Source organism: Barbus barbus (assembly GCF_936440315.1).
Source record: "Barbus barbus genome assembly, chromosome: 7".
NCBI classification, from domain to species: domain Eukaryota; kingdom Metazoa; phylum Chordata; class Actinopteri; order Cypriniformes; family Cyprinidae; genus Barbus; species Barbus barbus.
The window spans coordinates 18,590,053-18,607,470 of NC_136735.1; the positions used below are offsets into that span (position 1 = coordinate 18,590,053).

The 17,418-nt window shown below is 38.7% G+C and overlaps 1 protein-coding gene across 2 annotated transcripts in view; it reads right to left on the minus strand.

Annotated features, from left to right (window-relative positions):
* The window catches only part of LOC306872426 (anosmin-1-like), a 37,298-nt gene extending 23,148 nt beyond the window's left edge, over positions 1-14,150 (minus strand). The window contains exon 1 of one of the 2 annotated variants that reach the window (XM_079420969.1): positions 13,876-14,150. In XM_079420969.1, the coding sequence (XP_079277095.1) occupies positions 13,876-14,055 (180 nt within the window). In that variant the 5' untranslated portion in view covers positions 14,056-14,150. The remainder of the gene's footprint in view (positions 1-13,875) is intronic. The other variant, XM_079420970.1, reaches the window with a different exon arrangement.
* Between the last annotated feature and the right edge of the window lie 3,268 nt (positions 14,151-17,418).

Genomic DNA, 17,418 nt, shown 5'->3' on the forward strand with positions numbered 1-17,418 from the left:
TGGCAACCAAAACCCAACGTCGCCTAGACGTCATAATGGTAACGTCCACACAACGTCAGATTCTAACATCATTTGACGTTGTTTTTAGGTTGTGGCATTAACTAACCAAAATCCAACGTCGAGCCAACGTCTAAAGCCAACGTCATATTGACGTCAAATACTGATATACAGTCGTCGGGTATGGCAACCAAAACCCAACGTCGCCTAGACGTCATAATGGTAACGTCCACACAACATCAGATTCAAACATCATTTGACGTTGTTTTTAGGTTGTGGCATTAACTAACCAAAATCCAACGTCGAGCCAACGTCTTAAGCCAACGTCATATTGACGTCAAATACTGATATACAGTCGTCGGGTATGGCAACCAAAACCCAACGTCGCCTAGACGTCATAATGGTAACGTCCACACAACGTCAGATTCTAACATCATTTGACGTTGTTTTTAGGTTGTGGCATTAACTAACCAAAATCCAACGTCGAGCCAACGTCTTAAGCCAACGTCACTTTGACGTCAAATACTGATATACAGTCGTCGGGTATGGCAACCAAAACCCAACGTCGCCTAGACGTCATAATGGTAACGTCCACACAACATCAGATTCAAACATCATTTGACGTTGTTTTTAGGTTGTGGCATTAACTAACCAAAATCCAACGTCGAGCCAACGTCTTAAGCCAACGTCATTTTGACGTCAAATACTGATATACAGTCGTCGGGTATGGCAACCAAAACCCAACGTCGCCTAGACGTCATAATGGTAACGTCCACACAACGTCAGATTCTAACATCATTTGACGTTGTTTTTAGGTTGTGGCATTAACTAACCAAAATCCAACGTCGAGCCAACGTCTTAAGCCAACGTCATATTGACGTCAAATACTGATATACAGTCGTCGGGTATGGCAACCAAAACCCAACGTGGCCTAGACGTCATAATGGTAACGTCCACACAACGTCAGATTCTAACATCATTTGACGTTGTTTTTAGGTTGTGGCATTAACTAACCAAAATCCAACGTCAAGCCAACGTCTAAAGCCAACGTCATATTGACGTCAAATACTGATATACAGTGGTCAGGTATGGCAACCAAAACCCAACGTCGCCTAGACGTTATAATGGTAACGTCCACACAACGTCAGATTCTAACATCATTTGACGTTGTTTTTAGGTTGTGGCATTAACTAACCAAAATCCAACGTCGAGCCAACGTCTAAAGCCAACGTCATATTGACGTCAAATACTGATATACAGTCGTCGGGTATGGCAACCAAAACCCAACGTCGCCTAGACGTCATAATGGTAACGTCCACACAACATCAGATTCAAACATCATTTGACGTTGTTTTTAGGTTGTGGCATTAACTAACCAAAATCCAACGTCGAGCCAACGTCTTAAGCCAACGTCATATTGACGTCAAATACTGTTATACAGTCGTCGGGTATGGCAACCAAAACCCAACGTCGCCTAGACGTCATAATGGTAACGTCCAGACAACGTCAGATTCTAACATCATTTGACGTTGTTTTTAGGTTGTGGCATTAACTAACCAAAATCCAACGTCGAGCCAACGTCTTAAGCCAACGTCATATTGACGTCAAATACTGTTATACAGTCGTCGGGTATGGCAACCAAAACCCAACGTCACCTAGACGTCATAATGGTAACGTCCAGACAACGTCAGATTCTAACATCATTTGACGTTGTTTTTAGGTTGTGGCATTAACTAACCAAAATCCAACGTCGAGCCAACGTCTTAAGCCAACGTCATATTGACGTCAAATACTGTTATACAGTCGTCGGGTATGGCAACCAAAACCCAACGTCGCCTAGACGTCATAATGGTAACGTCCAGACAACGTCAGATTCTAACATCATTTGACGTTGTTTTTAGGTTGTGGCATTAACTAACCAAAATCCAACGTCGAGCCAACGTCTTAAGCCAACGTCATTTTGACGTCAAATACTGATATACAGTCGTCGGGTATGGCAACCAAAACCCAACGTCGCCTAGACGTCATAATGGTAACGTCCACACAACGTCAGATTCTAACATCATTTGACGTTGTTTTTAGGTTGTGGCATTAACTAACCAAAATCCAACGTCGAGCCAACGTCTTAAGCCAACGTCATATTGACGTCAAATACTGATATACAGTCGTCGGGTATGGCAACCAAAACCCAACGTGGCCTAGACGTCATAATGGTAACGTCCACACAACGTCAGATTCTAACATCATTTGACGTTGTGTTTAGGTTGTGGCATTAACTAACCAAAATCCAACGTCGAGCCAACGTCTTAAGCCAACGTCATATTGACGTCAAATACTGATATACAGTCGTCAGGTATGGCAACCAAAATCCAACGTCGAGCCAACGTCTAAAGCCAACGTCATATTGACGTCAAATACTGATATACAGTCGTCGGGTATGGCAACCAAATCCCAACGTCGTCTAGATGTCATAATGGTAACGTCCACACAACGTCAGATTCTAACATCATTTGACGTTGTTTTTAGGTTGTGGCATTAACTAACCAAATTCCAACGTCGAGCCAATGTCTTAAGCCAACATCATATTGACGTCAAATACTGATATACAGTCGTGAGGTATGGCAACCAAAACCCAACGTCGAATAGACGTCATAATGGTAACGTCCACACAACGTCAAATTATAACATCGTTTGACGTTGATCTATAGTTAGTATTAGGTTGTGGCATAAAATAACCAAAATCCAACGTCAAGCCAACATCTTAAGCCACGTTCATATTGACGTCAAATACTCATATACAGTCGTCAGGTATGGCAACCAAAACCCAACGTCTCCTAGACGTCATATTGGTAATGCCCACTCAGTGTCAAACTCTAACATCATTAGACGTTGGTCTTTTGTTATTTTTAGGTTGCGGTATTAACTAACTAAAATCCAAAGTCGAGTCAACGTCTCAAGCCAACGTCATATTCATGTCAGTTACTGACATTCAGTTGTTAGGTATGGCGACCAAAACCCAACGTCACGTAGATGTTATAATGGTAATGTACACACAACGTCAAATTCTTACATCATTAGACGTTGATCTTTTGTTAGGTTTAGGTTGTCGCATTAACAAACCAAAATCCAACGTCGAGCCAACGTCTTAAGCCGATGTCATATTAACGTCAAATACTGATATAGTCATGAGGTAAAAAAATAAAATAAAAATTTCACAAGAGAACTGTACATTTAATGCTGTTTTTACAGTATTTTTCTGTTATTTAAAATTATTAGCAAAATTCTTTAGAACAACTTCTATAAATTAACAAATGTTATTTTAAGTAGCTATAATGTTATTAATCACAAATTTTTTAAGACAGGAAAATGGTTGTATTATTTATACTCTATTTTTTTCTGTTGTCTTAAATTGCATATAAATTAATGTAAATTCATACAAATAATCTGTAATATGTAGCTCATTAAAGGTATATGTCCATAGCTGTTTAGCATTTTTCTTTGTAATTTTAAAGCACATCATATCAGTTTTATATTTAGGTGTTTTTACATTTAAACTCTGCAATTCTGAACACAAATATAGCTGACTTATTTCATTACATCAAAATATGCATAGTCTGTTTTTTAAAGCTGCACTACTCTCCAGGTTGAAACTTTCATGCCTCTGCTCACACACCAGCTGATCCAAATAGCTTTGCAATGGAAATTGTGAACAGAGAAAAGTATGCATAATCTTTAAAAGCTCAAACAAAAACAAACAAAAAAACATTGACTTCACAAACACGTCATACAGACATCGAAAAATATTGGTATGCTATCTGATCAGAGTATGCATTTGTTATTTGTGTGAGAGAAACCCTATACCTACTGAGAAATTTGAAATGAGAAAAAAACAAGAGCATAGAGAAAAGGGTCTGAGAGGACTGGAATGCATACATTCCATGCAATGTGTAGAAAACATACTTTCAAATATGGAAAATTTAGAATCCTCAATTTGTCAAATGTGCATGTCTGCGTTATGGAAACACCTTGCTGTGAGGTGACTGCATAACCACGGAGTCATTTGCTGTTGCAAGCAATACAGTGATGAAATGAATAAGAGTACATTCATTATCAAAGGCCTCAATTATTGTTGAATTAGTCGCACATCAACATTTACAGTTTACATTTTCCCATACCACGAATGCTGTAACAGCATTCCACTGCAGTCAGTGTAGACAAATGTTGCAATTATGACAGTGTTTTTAGTAAGTGTTACTGTGGACAAAGGAATAAACCTAAACCAACAGGTGGTGTAACACTTACAGCAAAGGGTCAGATATAGAAAATGCCACAGTTGTAGGCACAGCTGCATTTAGGCATAAGAGTGGTTATACAGTTGAGGCAAGGGATTTGTTAAAGTTCAAAAGGGTCATCATTGGTCATGTGAATGTAACTGTAATTTACAAGTATAGCCAGACATGTAAACACCTTCTCTGTACTCCTAAACCTAACCCTATTTTAACTATAAATTCATATGGCAATTATAGGTGAATAGTGAATGGCACAGATGTACCTGACCCTGGTTTTGAGCATAAGTGAAAACACAATTTTACCAATTACTTACATGTAACAGCCTAAAAAATAAAAATCAATACATATTTGCTATCTTTTGTTTAAAACATTTTTTTTCTACAGTTACAACGTTGTTTGACGTCTCTCTATGTTGCTTTGTTCGTGATTGGTTAATCTGAATGTCATCCAGGAATCTGACCAATGACAGCAGGGCACGCCTCCTCCCGCTCAGATTTGAAAGTTCACCTCAGACGTTACAGCAGCTCTGTTTATCTGCAGTCCTGCTCCGTTCAGTGCTCTAGGAATGGCTTTCACATGATTGTCTCATATCTGACAGATGAGTTATTATTTTGACCGATTTTGAGTTATGCGGTGTCGATTGAGAACACAGACACAATGGCTATGGACACATAATGGAAACACAGAAGGTAAGTACCTCTTATAATTGTTTTTTTGTTAGCAGCTACTGTTAAAGTGATATGATAATCGCGATGACATAATCTGTTACTGTGTTTTGTTATTATGTTTTAATACTGTCCAGATAAGGCTGTGTGACGATGTCTTGGGCATGATTAAAAGTGACTCGTTGTTGTTTTTATATCGCGAAATGTAAATATATCCGCGTAGCGTTAGTACTACAAGCTCTGGAGGTTTATGTAATAGATACGTACACATGAATGACAGAATAAATAGCGGGAGCTGGACCTTAATATGAGTTAAGTACTGAAGGCCGCCTTTTGCTGATCTTATTTTTAATAACAGAATTAAATAGTAAAAATAACGATATTGTTATTTTATTGTAAAATAAAATGTCTCACTCTGGAACATGAACAACTGACATGTGTTCAACAGAGAGATCATGAAACCACCTGAAGAATACTGTACAAACCATGCTTTCGGATCCAACTTACTGCTAAGTGTTTGTATAAAGCTGGTGAGTAACGTTAGCCAAACTTTTTGTAAGCCTGTCTGTCTCTGTCAGTAAGTCAACAATTACTATTGTTTTATTAAACCTGTTAAATATTTGTGTGTGTGTGTGTGTGTGTGTGTGTTTTCCCTCTCATGGTCCAGAGGTTTTTGGATTGAAAATCTTCTGCCATATGATCTTCTGTAAAAGTGAGTATTCATAATGCTTTAATGATCATGTGCCGTTATATGTGCTGAAATGTGAACATGGGCAAAGCAGGCAAACTCTGCACCAAGGCACCACTCTGATTCAAACTTAATTCTTGAGTTTAGCTCACTCAAAATCAAAACTCCCTCATCATTTTCTAACCTTCATGTCTTTTTTAATCTTCTTTTGTGTTCCACAGAAAAAAAAGTCAGTTATGCAGGTTGGAAAAGACATAAGTGAGTAAATGATGACATCATTTTCATCATATCCACCTTATTCTTCACATAAAAATGGCCCATTTATAGATTTTATGGGTCTTGCTTCCAGATATTTTTACTTTTTTAGCTGTACAGAACTGCTCGTTTAGGTGCTTGATATTGCAAATTGGTTTGTCATACCATATTATTTTAGTGTATTATCTTAATTATGAACACACTGGTTTGTAATACAAACAGTTTTACTATTTACTGCATGTTGTTATTGTTATTTAAGGCTAATGAACTTGAAGTCTCGCCCATAGGCTTACTTCTGCGTTTAGGAATAAGGTGGATGAAGTATGAAGATACTTGAGTAATTTAATGATCTCCTCAAGTACATTTGTTAGACATCACCCACGTGTGATAGAAAAGCAGTGTAAACAGATTAATAATTTTATTAGTTATAAATATACAGGTATTAGCATTTTAGCAATTGATAAAAATATTATATTTATTTTTTTAGTGTACTAATTGCCATTTTTTTACATCTGGGAAAAGTTGTTATTTGTTGTGAATACTCATTTCTTTATTTGTATTTCCTGTAGCTCAAATAGTAGAGCATGGCGCTAGCAACGCCAAGATCATGGGTTCGATTCCCAGGGAAAGCAAGAGCTGATAAAAATGTAAAAACTGTAACTTGAATGCAATGTAAGCCGCTTTGGATAAAAGCGTCTGCTAAATGTAAATGTATTTATAATTACAAGTAGGGTTAACTTGTAACTTGCTCAAGGGTAACTCAAGCCCTGTTTACACTAGTGGGTTTCCTGCCAGGACTGAGACTCGAACCCATGACCTTCAGGCTACGAGTCTGCCTCTCTAACCATTAGGTCACAGCTAAATAATTAAATTAGTCAGAATATCTCATAATGTCAAATGTTGTTTAAAGAAAAGGTACATAAATGGAATCCTCCTTTTTAAGGACTTTTCAATAAATCTGTCGTCTTTTTTTTAATTTATTTAACCCCCAGATGCAGCAAGGATCCAGCTGATTACTTCAGATTTGGAGGACTGCTCTTTATTTACTGTGTCTGTCACTTCTGGTGCAGAATCATGGACCTTTATTTGTATGTTTTGATTTTACTTTTATTACACTTGTGTAGCTAGTATTCAGGATTAAAATGCAATGTAATTTTTTTCCACATATATTATCAGAGCTATATTGGAGCCCAAAAGGGTCAATCGAATATTGATAAAAACACTATAAACCTGATTGGGATAATACAAGCTAAAGTACAGTTCCCTGCACAATCTTTTTAAAAGAAAAAAATTATGATACTAACCCTAATTTTTTCAATTGCTTCTCAAGAATTCCTCTTCAGGAAATGTGCTTACACAAATTTACATCTGAATAATGAAACAGTTTTAAAGAGATACTCCACCCCAAAATGAAAATTTTGTCATTAATCAATTACCACCATGTCGTTCCAAACCCATAAAAGCTTTGTTCGTCTTCTGAACACAATTTAAGATATTTTGGATGAAAACCGGGAGGCTTGTCAATGTCCCATTGACTGCCAAGTACATTACACAGTCAAGGTCCAGAAAAGTATGAAACACATCGCCAGAATACTCCGTCTGCCATCAGTGGTTCAATCATTATGTTATGAAGCGACAAGAATACTGTTTGTGTCAACGTAGCGCCATTTTGGAGATTATGCCCTGGACACAAAATGTGTACACTCTTCTGTATCAGCCTCGACACAGGGATGCGTCTTCTGCGTTGATTTATGCTTTGATTTGAACGCAAACAGCGCATCCCTGTGTCAAGGCTGATACAGAAGAGTGTATGTGTTTTGCGTCCAGGGCATAATCTCCAAAATGGCGCTGTGCTGATGCAGAGGAGACGTTACGGTGCCTAATTGTTGAATAAAGTCATTATTTTTGTTGTATTTCTATAAAAGTATTCTCATCGCTTCATAACATTACATAACATATTCTGACAATGTGTTTCATACTTTTCTGGACCTTGACAGTGTAATTTACTTGGCAGTCAATGGGACAGACAGAAGCCTCCCGGGTTTCATCCAAAATATCTTAAATTGTGTTCCGAAGATGAATGAAGCTTTTACAGGCTTGGAACGACATGGGGGTAAGTGATTAATGACAATTTTCATTTTGTGGTGGAGTATCCCTTTAAGCCTGGAATACACTACACGACTTTCAAAAATCTGAACAGCTTTTTAAATCACCAGGCATCATACACTTACCGATTTTGTAAATAATGACAAAGGAAAGCTGGGCATCATATATAATTAGGCCTGGAATACACTACATGTTTTTTGTCCTGATTTTCCGCCAATTTACAGTCTGGAGAAGTTGACACTAGTTGCCGAAAGTCAGAGCCAGTCTGCAGATTTGATAGTTGACCGATTCAACAGAAAATCGCATAGTGTATGATAGTCACAGACTCCGGTTTTTTAGCTTCAGACTCCGATTCTATCCAGTTGGAGGATATCAAAAATGTTTGATATTTTCAGCCGATTTTAGAACGCATATTGTTTCCATTTGTCACGCGTCTCCAAGGCTCATGTTTCTGAGTGAGTTTGTTGTGCTCGGAACAATTTTAAAGTCTGGTAGTGTATGATCCTCGGTCATGTAGTGTATGATGCCCAGTTTTCCTTTGTCACGATTTTCAAAGTCCGTATACAGCCAGGTCCATAAATATTGGGACATCGACACAATTCTAACATTTTTGGCTCTATACACCACCACAATGGATTTCAAATGAAACGAACAAGATGTGCTTTAACTGCAGACTGTCAGCTTTAATTTGAGGGTATTTACATCCAAATCAGGTGAACGGTGTAGGAATTACAACAGTTTGCATATGTGCCTCCCACTTGTTAAGGGACCAAAAGTAATGGGACAGAATAATAATCAAATCAAACTTTCACTTTTTAATGCTTGGTTGCAAATCCTTTGCAGTCAATTACAGCCTGAAGTCTGGAATGCATAGACATCACCAGACGCTGGGTTTCATCCCTGGTGATGCTCTGCCAGGCCTCTACTGCAACAGTCTTCAGTTCCTGCTTGTTCTTGGGGCATTTTCCCTTCAGTTTTGTCTTCAGCAAGTGAAATGCATGCTCAATCGGATTCAGGTCAGGTGATTGACTTGGCCATTGCATAACAGTCCACTTCTTTCCCTTCAAAAACTCTTTGGTTGCTTTTGCAGTATGCTTTGGGTCATTGTCCATCTGCACTGTGAAGCGCCGTCCAGTGAGTTCTGAAGCATTTGGCTGAATATGAGCAGATAATATTGCCCGAAACACTTCAGAATTCATCCTGCTGCTTTTGTCAGCAGTCACATCATCAATAAATACAAGAGAACCAGTTCCACTGGCAGCCATACATGCCCACGCCATGACACTACCACCACCATGCTTCACTGATGAGGTGGTATGCTTAGGATCATGAGCAGTTCCTTTCCTTCTCCATTCTCTTCCCATCACTCTGTTACAAGTTGATCTTGGTCTCATCTGTCCATAGGATGTTGTTCCAGAACTGTGAAGGCTTTTTTAGATGTCGTTTGGCAAACTCTAATCTGGCCTTTCTGTTTTTGAGGCTCACCAATGGTTTACATCTTGTGGTGAACCCTCTGTATTCACTCTGGTGAAGTCTTCTCTTGATTGTTGACTTTGACACACATACACCTACCTCCTGGAGAGCGTTCTTGATCTGGCCAATTGTTGTGAAGGGTGTTTTCTTCACCAGGGAAAGAATTCTTCGGTCATCCACCACAGTTGTTTTCCGTGGTCTTTTGGTGCTGCTGAGCTCACCGGTGCGTTCCTTCTTTTTAAGAATGTTCCAAACAGTTGTTTTGGCCACGCCTAATGTTTTTGCTATCTCTCTGATGGGTTTGTTTTGTTTTTTCAGCCTAATGATGGCTTGCTTCACTGATAGTGACAGCTCTTTGGATCTCATCTTGACAATTGACAGCAACAGATTCCAAATGCAAATAGCACACTTGAAATTAACTCTGGACATTTTATCTGCTCATTGTAATTGGGATAGTGAGGGAGTAACACACACCTGGCCATGGAACAGCTGAGAAGCCAATTGTCCCATTACTTTTGGTCCCTTAACAAGTGGGAGGCACATATGCAAACTGTTGTAATTCCTACACCGTTCACCTGATTTGGATGTAAATACCCTCAAATTAAAGCTGACAGTCTGCAGTTTCATTTGAAATCCATTGTGGTGGAGTATAGAGCCAAAAATGTTAGAATTGTGTCGATGTCCCAATATTTAAGGACCTGAATGTATGTATGATGCCTAGTGTTTTAAAAATCTGTTCAGATTTGAAAAGTCATGTAGTGTAATCCCGCCTTTAGAATTAATAGTCGTTTGAAACTTGTAGATATTTTGTATTTCTTGTGCTGAGAATATTTAATTCAACTCATTAACTTCTCATCAAACTGTTCTGTTAATTGGTACAGTATTTTAAATGTTGAAATGCATTTGAAATGTATTTCCTTTCAAATTTGCACTGTTTTACTTCAAAAACTGAATGATTGCATTTTCAGTTTTGTACAGTATATGTAGAGACTTTGTATTTTGTCTTTCAAAATAAAACTTTTAATTTACAATTGTCAGCATCCTTTAACACTATAATTTTTAGTTTTTTAATAACCTGTAAAATAAGAAGTGTTTCTCTGTAGACTAGTATTTTACTTTTAGCACTTTATTGAATGCGTTTGATCATAATAATCTAGGAAAATCTGTGAAAGGACAGTGTTCCTCTGTACACGGTTTAGTGATATCACTTTATTTAATTGGTCAGTAAAAAATCCATTAAAAACAGTTTTACATTGTTAAAAAAAAATAAAGAAACGGTCAAATGACTGGCAGTAACGGTTGCCAAACATAAAACTGAAGTAAATAAAAAATGGGACAAACCACGCTCATATTGATGTAATGTGGAATACCATTCATATGCCTTAAATATGGGATGATTCTATGTTAATGTCAAGCCTTGTTTGCAAATATGTGCTAATATTGCCAACTTACAAAATAATGACAGACTGCTGATTTTACTGAACTCATAGTGTGAAATATCCAAAAACATTGCTTTTGGTACCATATAAGAGTCATAATTTGCTCAGTCAGTTGTTTGTTCTCTCACTTTTGTGTACATACAACAGACCCAAGTAAATGTTTAGAGATTTTTCCTCACTGCCTTTTAGCATTAACACCAGGAAGGTTTTAGGTTTCGAAATTGTGCAATATCAGTTTTGTCTTCAGAAGATAAAAGCATAGCAATTTGGGTGGGCCCATGATCTTCCATCTAGCACCACAGTAGAACCAATGTGACATCTACATTAGATATGACAAACCTAACACAAACTACAACAAGCGGTTCATAATGTGTTATGTATAATTAATTATTTGGTCATTTAACTCCTCTTCCTTTTGTATTCACAGGTTGATAACAAATGTGGTAATGGCCAGTTTCGATAGGGATGTAATGCAATGTTTGTCCACTGTTGGAGGCTGACAAAAATCAGGTTGACATCAGAACTTAATGTAAGATTGACGTCAACCTCTAATGTTGGATAGATGTTGCATTTTTCATTCTGACGTCAATCTGACGTTGGGTTCTGACATCAATCTGACGTTGGGTTCTGACATCAATCTGACGTTGGGTTCTGACGTCAACCTGATTTTCATTTTCAACCAAAATACAACGTCTGTCCAACGTTGGGTTCTGACGTCAATCTGACGTTGGGTTCTGACGTCAACCCGATTTTCATTTTCAACCAAAATACAACGTCTGTCCAACGTCGGAGATTGACGTCAACCTGACGTTGGGTTTTGACGTCAACCCGATTTTCATTTTCAACCAAAATACAACGTCTGTCCAACGTCGGAGATTGACGTCAACCTGACGTTGGGTTTTGACGTCAACCCGATTTTCATTTTCAACCAAAATACAACGTCTGTCCAACGTTGGGTTCTGACATCAATCTGACGTTGGGTTCTGACGTTGGGTTCTGACGTCAACCCGATTTTCATTTTCAACCAAAATACAACGTCTGTCCAACGTTGGGTTCTGACGTCAATCTGACGTTAGGTTCTGACGTTGGGTTCCGACGTCAACCCGATTTTCATTTTCAACCAAAATACAACGTCTGTCCAACGTTGGGTTCTGACGTCAATCTGACGTTAGGTTCTGACGTTGGGTTCCGACGTCAACCCGATTTTCATTTTCAACCAAAATACAACGTCTGTCCAACGTTGGGTTCTGACGTCAATCTGACGTTGGGTTCTGACGTTGGGTTCTGACGTCAACCCGATTTTCATTTTCAACCAAAATACAACGTCTGTCCAACGTTGGGTTCTGACGTCAATCTGACGTTGGGTTCCGACGTCAACCCGATTTTCATTTTCAACCAAAATACAACGTCTGTCCAACGTTGGGTTCTGACGTCAATCTGACGTTGGGTTCTGACGTCAACCCGATTTTCATTTTCAACCAAAATACAACGTCTGTCCAACGTTGGGTTCTGACGTCAATCTGACGTTGGGTTCCGACGTCAACCCGATTTTCATTTTCAACCAAAATACAACGTCTGTCCAACGTTGGGTTCTGACGTCAATCTGACGTTGGGTTCTGACGTCAACCCGATTTTCATTTTCAACCAAAATACAACGTCTGTCCAACGTCGGAGATTGACGTCAATCTGACGTTGGGTTCTGACATCAATCTGACGTTGGGTTCTGACGTCAACCTGATTTTCATTTTCAACCAAAATACAACGTCTGTCCAACGTTGGGTTCTGACGTCAATCTGACGTTGGGTTCTGACGTCAACCCGATTTTCATTTTCAACCAAAATACAACGTCTGTCCAACGTCGGAGATTGACGTCAATTTGACGTTGGGTTTTGACATCAGTCTGACGTTGGATTCTGACGTCAACCCGATTTTCATTTTCAACCAAAATACAACGTCGGAGATTGACGTCAATCTGACGTTGGGTTCTGACATCATTCTGACGTTGGGTTCTGACGTCAACCCGATTTTCATTTTCAACCAAAATGCAATGTCTGTCCAACGTCGGAGATTGACGTCAATCTGACGTTGGGTTCTGACGTCAACCCGATTTTCATTTTCAACCAAAATACAACGTCTGTCCAACGTTGGAGATTGACGTCAATCTGACGTTGGGTTCTGACGTCAATATGACGTTGGGTTCTGACGTCAACCCGATTTTCTTTTTCAACCAAAATGCAACGTCTGTCCAACGTCGGAGATTGACGTCAACATGACGTTGGGTTCTGACGTCAACCCGATTTTCATTTTCAACCAAAATACAACGTCTGTCCAACGTTGGTTTCTGACGTCAATCTGACGTTGGGTTCTGACGTCAATCTGACGTTGGGTTCTGACGTCAATCTGACGTTGGGTTCTGACGTCAACCCGATTTTCACTTTCAACCAAAATACAACGTCTCTCCGACGTTGGGGTCCAACGTCAATCTGACGTCATATTGACGTCCGGTGCCTGCTGGGTTAGCTCTTCCTCCTGACCATTTTGAGACCATGAGTTTAGACCGTTTTTGCATTTAATATCCAAAATACACCTTGTATAACAATAATAATAATAATAATACATATTATGTTTTAATACATTTAGTATTACAATACAGTTACAATACAATTTAGTAGGCTATTACAATACAGTTGGTTTAGTTATTGTGTCAAAAGCAGAAGTAAAACAATAAAATCACTAATATCAGTAACAGATCAGTGCAATCAATTAGTATTCATTTCAATTAGCTAGTATTGTCAATTAAAACCGTATTATCGGTCGCTTAAAGCTAAACAATCTATATCTGTTGTGCAGTAATAATAAAGCATACTGAATAAATGAAGCAGAATAAACTGATTGTCTTACTAGGAACATATGAGTACAGCACTCAATAACTTTCACTTTTTTCAACTTTTTTCTTCCTTACCTGGAAATGTCTTGGAGAGAGAGCGATGCGCGTGCTGTGAAGGCTCAGGCACCTGGCGGCGCACCTCGTACGGAAAATACTGCCGAGAGCTGAAGACGAGTCCTGCCTTCTCATAACCACAAACCCGCTGTTTAACAACAGTATAATCCCAATGCACAAACCGAAGAGCGTGTTGCGCATCTTGACCAACACAAAGTGTTCTCTTGAACCGTCTGCAGAAGAGCGTGAAAGTAAAAGTGGATGTGGGGGCGCTTGATGCAAATAATGAAAGTTCAATGAGCGCGTGTGGGCGGGGCCTGCGCAGAGACGCGCCGCTATTGGCCAAGGAATGCGCCGTGAGACGCGCGGGATCAGGTGCACCGACCGCACACAGCAGCTGTGCAGTGAAGATACTGTACACAGCTCAATGCTCTCTGTGGATTGCTCACTTCATGGTTGAACACAACACAACTGTTTGGATGTGACATTTAACGATAACAGATGTTGAGGGTAGCAAAATAGTATACCTTAATAAAAAAACAATTACATAGCTAATGAAACCTATTCATTCATTCATCCATCCAAATGTGGATTTCTCTATCTCAAACTAATAAGCATTAATTAGACATTTGGCACTGCTGCCATCTTTTGGTGACAGAAGTGGACCACAAAACAGTCCATGGAAATGATTTCTTGCTTTGAGACAGAAATAATGTGAACCTGGACGACAAACCAGTCATAAGTAGCACGGATATATTTGTAGCAATAGCAAACAATACATTGTATGGGTAAAAATGATTGATTTTTCTTTTATGCCAAAAATTATTAGGATATTAAGTAAAGAAGATATTTTGTAAATTTCCAACTGTAAATATACCAAAACTTACTTTTTGATTAGTAATATGCATTGCTAAGGACTTCTTTTGGACAACTTTTAAGGCGATTTTCTCAATGATATTTTTGCACCCTCAGATTCCAGATTGTCAGATAGTTGTATCTTGGCCAAATATTGTCTTATCCTAACAAACCACACATCAATTGAAAGCTTATTTATTAAAAAATGTACCCTTATGACTGGTTTTGTGGCCCAGGGGCACACATGATTTATTTATTTGATCATGAATGAAAGATTATTTGCCCTTTACTTATTTTCTCACCCAAAGTACTAGGCTCATTTTTACCATTTGCTTCTACAATCTCAGCCAACATGCCATGCAGTGCACACATTTTCCACACAGTCTCATCTGTGTTGGTGAAATGCAGCTGTGCACGTGTGTGTCCTATAGAAACCCCACAGCATCGTGGGCCAAACCCTGAGCCCATCTGGAGGGGAGCAGGAAGCATCCAGGGAACCCCACAACTATTAAAAAGTTTCACTGGTAGCTGAGAACAACAACGGTTTTATATGTGGAGCGTTTAAAACGACCACTAACGTATACCACAAGGTATCTCGAAACATTCTGGCACTGGTCCCTCGCCCAAGGAATGGAGAAAATATGACGTGTTGGAATTATTGAACAAAATGATGTGGCTTTTTTCACTCTGTCATGCGACCTGCTGTAATGAATTGGGCTTCACAAGGGAGATCCCAGGGTGTTAACGAGACGTCCGTCCTCCTCCCTACTGGGTTTTATGAAGTAGTGAAGCTTCCTGGTGTTGTGGCAGCTGTGCTGTCAGCAGTTTGGAGGTGGGATTTTTTTTTTTTTTTTTTACAGGTGAATCATAATGTTTTCCTTTACCAGGCTGAGCTGAAATCAAGTTAGCAGTAATTATCAACAGCTGATTACAGCTCTCATTCTGTAAGACTGTGGGTGTCTCAATCAGCTCTCTAGCTCCCTAGTTAGTGAATCAGTGCACTGTGGACTATACATGAATTTGCACCCTCCCTGGCTGACTTTGGCTCTGTCCCAATACCCACACTTGTAGTCTTTGACCACTCTTGTCAACTTAAATGACATTTTTCCTGTACTTGGCTCAAGTGTTCAAGTATGTGTAAAACTTTTGATTATCCGATGGGACACACGTACAACACCATGTTGTAAAAATGCAAATAAACAGTGCACATTTATTTACACATTTAGATTTTCAATACTTCACGATAAACTTAATGTCTGTTTAGTAGTCTTTATTTAACCGATGACTGCATTTAATAGTGGTGCTACTAATTAAATTATAAAAAGCAGTTGTGCAACATTTTGTGTTTTACTACCAAATTATATTTAATATCTAATTAATTTAACTTACAATGGAACATATTCTATCTAAGTTCCTGGACATGATGAATGGTGGGATTTTTTTGAGCTGTGGTGTTTTCAGACCTTACTTCCTGTCACATGCACATGCTCTAAGTTGCCAAAATTGCATGCAGCTCTGCATCCAAATATACTATGCAGTATGCGAAACACAGTAGACTATATGAGCCAAGTACTTATATTATATATAAAACAGTAGACAACAAGTACCTAGATGTCTTAGTACTTCCAAAGAGATTTTGAAGTGTGCATCCAGTGGCCACTTGTCTATCCCATGAGGCCATGGGACAGGATTTGAGAATGACAGAGAAACGCTAGTACTTACTATATAGTACTTACTAGACCAGATGCAATTCTGGATGCAGTGCATGGGGGTATTTGGACATGCTGACCGGGACACAGATTGCTTAATTTCCAGCAACATCCATACTTGAGTTGTAAAACGTCACCACTGGTATTTATCAACAACAGGTCTGACTGATATCTTTCTGAAATTATTTATTATTTATGCCGTTTAAAGTACAGTATGACAAATACTTTATCGAGTTGGCTCATACGATTCATGTTTTGTGCTTCAGAATTTCCATTAAAGAAACATAGTGAGCATCGATGCTCCCTGCAAATGATCCAAGGATTTCGCTTTTAAGATAGCCCTTAAAATGGATAGGACTCTGATTGAGATGCACCTTGGAATGGTGTCTGAATTCACATATACTCTCTGAGTAGTTTTTTTTAATATATATATATATAAGAAGCCTACTTCATGTCTGTTAGTAAAACTATGTTCTATATAGTATGAATGTGTGCAACATGAATGTAAACATACTAGATTCATTGACTGTGTTCGAAATCGCATACTCTCTGAGTAGGTAATCCTTTTAAATAACTGCTTCATGACTACATGAAAAATAAAGTCTATATAGAATGGATGTAATCTGGACATACTATATTCACCGTGTTGTTTTTGTCATGTGACCTGTGTCAGCTGCATCACTTCACTGCCATTCAAAAATCCTCTCCTATGGCCTCATTTGGGCAGAAGTAATACGTCATCCGGAGACTTCTTGCCTACTGTTTTATGAATACTATGAATTTTTTCCTCATGTTTTTTGCCCACTATATAGTAGTATTCTCTGAATGGAAGAAAAACTCATTTGGCCAGGTTGGTGAACCTGGTGGTCGAACCACACATCATAACATTTAGGAGGTGAGGTGTCACTCCTAAAAATGTGTTTATGCATCAGTCCATCCACATAAAAATAGCTGTCTGTGACGTCTTTGCGGTTTCCTTACAGCTGTGAGTTTCTGCATG